This window comes from Myotis daubentonii, chromosome 11, assembly GCF_963259705.1.
Source record: "Myotis daubentonii chromosome 11, mMyoDau2.1, whole genome shotgun sequence".
NCBI lineage: Eukaryota > Metazoa > Chordata > Mammalia > Chiroptera > Vespertilionidae > Myotis > Myotis daubentonii.
The window spans coordinates 61276048-61279810 of NC_081850.1; the positions used below are offsets into that span (position 1 = coordinate 61276048).

Consider the following 3763-nt stretch of genomic DNA (forward strand, 5'->3'; position numbering starts at 1 on the left):
GCGAGTTGGCGGAGTATAAGTGCAAGGGCGCTAAGCATCCCTTAAAGTTGCAACACAAGAGAGGTGGCTGCATTCTCTTCCACCATGTGCTGAAGCCTCCCCAGATGAGTGGGCAAAACTCAGGATGCCATGGAAGCTGCCCTGGCCTTGGAGAGGAACCTGAGTTAGGCTCTTTTGGAGCTGCAGGCCCTGGGTTCTACCCACGCAGACTCTCATCTCCCTGACTTCCTGGAGAACCACTTCCTGGATGAGAAGGTGAAACTCAGCAAGAAGATGGGTGACCACCTGACTAACATCCGTAGCCCCCAGGCTGGGCTAGGCGAGAATCTCTTTCTCTCAATCTCTCTCTCTCTCTCTCTCTCTCTCTCTCTCTCTCTCTCTCTCTCTCTCTCAAATATTTTTATTGATTTCAGAGAGGAAGGAGAGAGAGACAGATATAGCAATGATGAGAGAGAATCATTGATCGGCTGCTCCTGCACACCCCACAACCCAGGTATGTACCCTGACCAGGAATCAAACCGTTGACCTCCTGGTTTGTAGGTCTATGCTCAACCACTGAGCCATGCCGGCCGGGCTGGGTGAGTATTTCTTCAGAAGGCTCACCCTCAAGCATGACTAGGAGCCTTTGGAGACCAGAGGCCTTTGAGAGGCCCCTCCACATCCCCGGGTGTCTGGCTTTTACCTGAGCCATTTCCTGAAACTACTAGCCATTCTTTAACCACCCTGAAGCCCTCTATCATGCATTGGATCAAATGAAACAATAAAGCTCTCGGCAGGGGGTAAAAAAAAAGGAAAGAAAAGCTAGAGCCCCACCAACTCAGTCTCTCTCCTGATATTACTTGCCCCATCAATCCCTGTTGTAAAGTCAGCTAAATAAGAAGTGCTAAAATCCTTATAAATAAAAAAGTAGGGAAATCTACTGATTATATTTAATGCCCATTAAAACTATGTATGAAAATCGAGAATTCCTTGTGTTTAAATATTTACCAAACACAGATAAATCCTAGGTCTTAAATAGCACAGTATAATTTAGTTCAATTTCATTCACTCTAAAATAAGGATTCTCCACTGTAATTATCCAGGTAAAGTCAGTTACTCTCTAAAACCTTCCTTGATCCCCCCAGGCATAGTTATTAATAGTTATGTCCTTCCCTGTGCTCCCACAAGACTTCCATTACAGCCCTTTCCAGCAGTGTACCATAAATATCGTGAGGTCTTTGAAATTACTTTTCCGGCTCTTACTCAGCTGAGGCCCATGAGGAAAACAGCTTGGTCCTATACATTTGGGTAGCCTTCATACCCAGCAGAGTGCCAAGTTCACAATAATAAGACTCAACGAACGTTTGAGTAAATAAATAAGAGGTCTCACATACATCAAATCTTATAACAAATGGAGGAGGGGGGTGGCGAGGGAAGGTAGGGGGGAAGGGACAGTCGGTCGCCGACCGCATTGGGTTGCCGCCTCCGCTGCCACCATCGTGCCAGCCCCTCGGGGTTTCAACGAGGCTGGGTGGACGCTCCAGAATGGGAGACAAGCCAATTTGGGAGCAGATTGGATCCAGCTTCATTCAACATTACTACCAGTTATTTGATAGTGACAGAACCCAACTAGGCACAATTTACACTGACGCATCATGCCTTACATGGGAAGGACAGCAATTCCAGGGGAAAGCTGCCATTGTGGAGAAGTTGTCTAGCCTTCCGTTCCAGAAAACCCAGCACAGCATCGCGGTACAGGACCACCAGCCCACGCCAGATAGCTGCATCCTCAGCACGGTTGTGGGCCAGCTTAAGGCCGATGAAGACCCCATTATGGGGTTCCACCAGATGTTCCTATTGAAGAACATCAACGATGCTTGGGTTTGCACCAATGACGTGTTCAGGCTTGCCCTGCACAACTTCGGCTGACCTCCTCCCAGCCAGGCTCTCATGCTGTTTCCTCCTCCTTCCTCTTCCAGATACTATTCACACTCCTCCAGATGCTCCAAATATCATACACAAATGAGCAGGACCGAGGTGGGAGTGGGCGCAGTGCGCTGCTGCTACCTAGGTATTGTGCATGATGTTTGGACGCTAGACTAGTTACATCTGACAGGAGAAGTTTGTGTTGTACCAGCGCATGCCTTGGAAAGATTTAAGTAATGCAAAAGGTTGTCTTTTTCTTTTTTAATCTACTGACAAGTTGCTCTAGTAACCCAAAGAAGTGAAGGAGAAAGCAGCTGCCTCACCGTCCAGATATTGATTTGTTCAGATGTTTCAATGCCTCATGATACAATAAAACCACAAAAATTTTCTTAACAGTTATTTAAAAAAAAAAAAAAAAAAAAGCCCTAACTGGTTTGACTCAGCGGATAGAGCATGGGCCTGCGGACTCAAGGGTCCCAGGTTCGATTCCGGTCAAGGGCATGTACCTTGGTTGCGGGCACATCCCCAGTAGGGGGCGTGCAAGAGGCAGCTGATCGATGTTTCTCTCTCATTGATGTTTCTAACTCTCTATCCCTCTCCCCTCCTCTCTGTAAAAAAATCAATAAAATATATTTTTTTAAAAAAATTTCTTAACAGTTAAAGAAAACAAACCAAAAAAAAATGGAGGAGGGTGACATTTGACCTTGACTTGGGCCCTGAAGGAGGAGTCAGCCATGCAGAGATCTAGCATTCAAGAGAGAACTGAAAGTGCCAAGGTTTTAAGGGGAGGAAAAAAAGATATAGAAAGAAGGCTACTGGGGAGAGTTAGAGTGGAGAAGATGAGGAGAGCAGAGCATGCAGAAGGTGAGTGAAGGCACATTCCAAGGGAGGAAACAGCGTGCTCTAGAAAAAGGGAGGGAATGTCAGGAAGCGGCTGTTGGTGAAACTGGCTGGAGCAGAAAGAATGCAACAGGAAAGAACAATAGGTGGAGAGCCTTTAGGGCCACCCTCACAGGCTCATACTTGTTCAGTGAGCCCTGGGGGCTTTTGACATGGACGCCCGACCTGAACTTTAGAAAGCGTGTGGTGTGGGGGTTGGATTGAAAAGGACGGAGGAAAGAGCCCCAAGTCAAGGGAACCAGGAGGGAGGCTACTGAAATGACCTAATGAGTGGCCACCAGGCTCCTCAGGCAGAGGCTGGGTGGGAAGGAGAAGAGACGCACAGATATGAAAGTGCACAACATTTTTCAAAAACAGCATTAAAGGCAGTCAAACTATGGCTCAAAATAAATGTTCTCTTTTGGAGCAGAGGCAGCAATGGGCCTACGCTGCTTTCATTTAAACCAATACTTGTTAGATGCAAGGACAGTGGCTGGCCAGTAGTAAATTGCCCCTTATCTCTAGATCCAGGCCATTTCATTCCTCTGCCCAGAGTCTGAATAATAAATGTTCTATTCCTCCAAAGAAAATAATGCCATTGAATGAGGTGAAGATATCAGAAATAGGACGGTTTGATTTTTATGGACAGAGTTTCAGACAATAGATTAGAATTCATCTATTTCTTTCCCAGTTGACCCATCAGCCCAACTACCTGACCTTGAAAAGTCATTTTCTTCCTCTTTTCAGTACAATTTTAAAAATCGAAGTGTTTTTAGAATTGAAAAGAAAAGCCTAGGGAGGAGGCTTGTAGCAAAGAAAGGGTAATCGATCTGTTCAAAGAATCAGTGTTCTGATGAGACTGAAGGGAAATAGCTGAAGCCCTCCCCGTTAGGACTACAGATTATGCAGTGATGGGAAGGGAATTAATTTATTGGCACCTGTTACTCTTCAAGTACTGAACTTGGTGTTATGGATTTTA

The 3763-nt window shown here is 45.9% G+C and overlaps 1 protein-coding gene across 1 annotated transcript; it reads left to right on the forward strand.

The window, feature by feature from the left end:
• Positions 1–1427: 1427 nt before the first annotated feature.
• Positions 1428–2300, forward strand: LOC132212235 (nuclear transport factor 2-like). The gene has a single exon (XM_059657576.1). The coding sequence runs from the start codon at positions 1525–1527 to the stop codon at positions 1906–1908; it is 384 nt and encodes a 127-aa protein (XP_059513559.1). The 5' UTR covers positions 1428–1524; the 3' UTR covers positions 1909–2300.
• Positions 2301–3763: the final 1463 nt, after the last annotated feature.

Excerpts from the sequence above, each read along its gene's own strand:
- LOC132212235 (XM_059657576.1), top strand. The coding sequence starts at position 1,525 with ATGGGAGACAAGCCAATTTGGGAGCAGATTGGATCCAGCTTCATTCAA.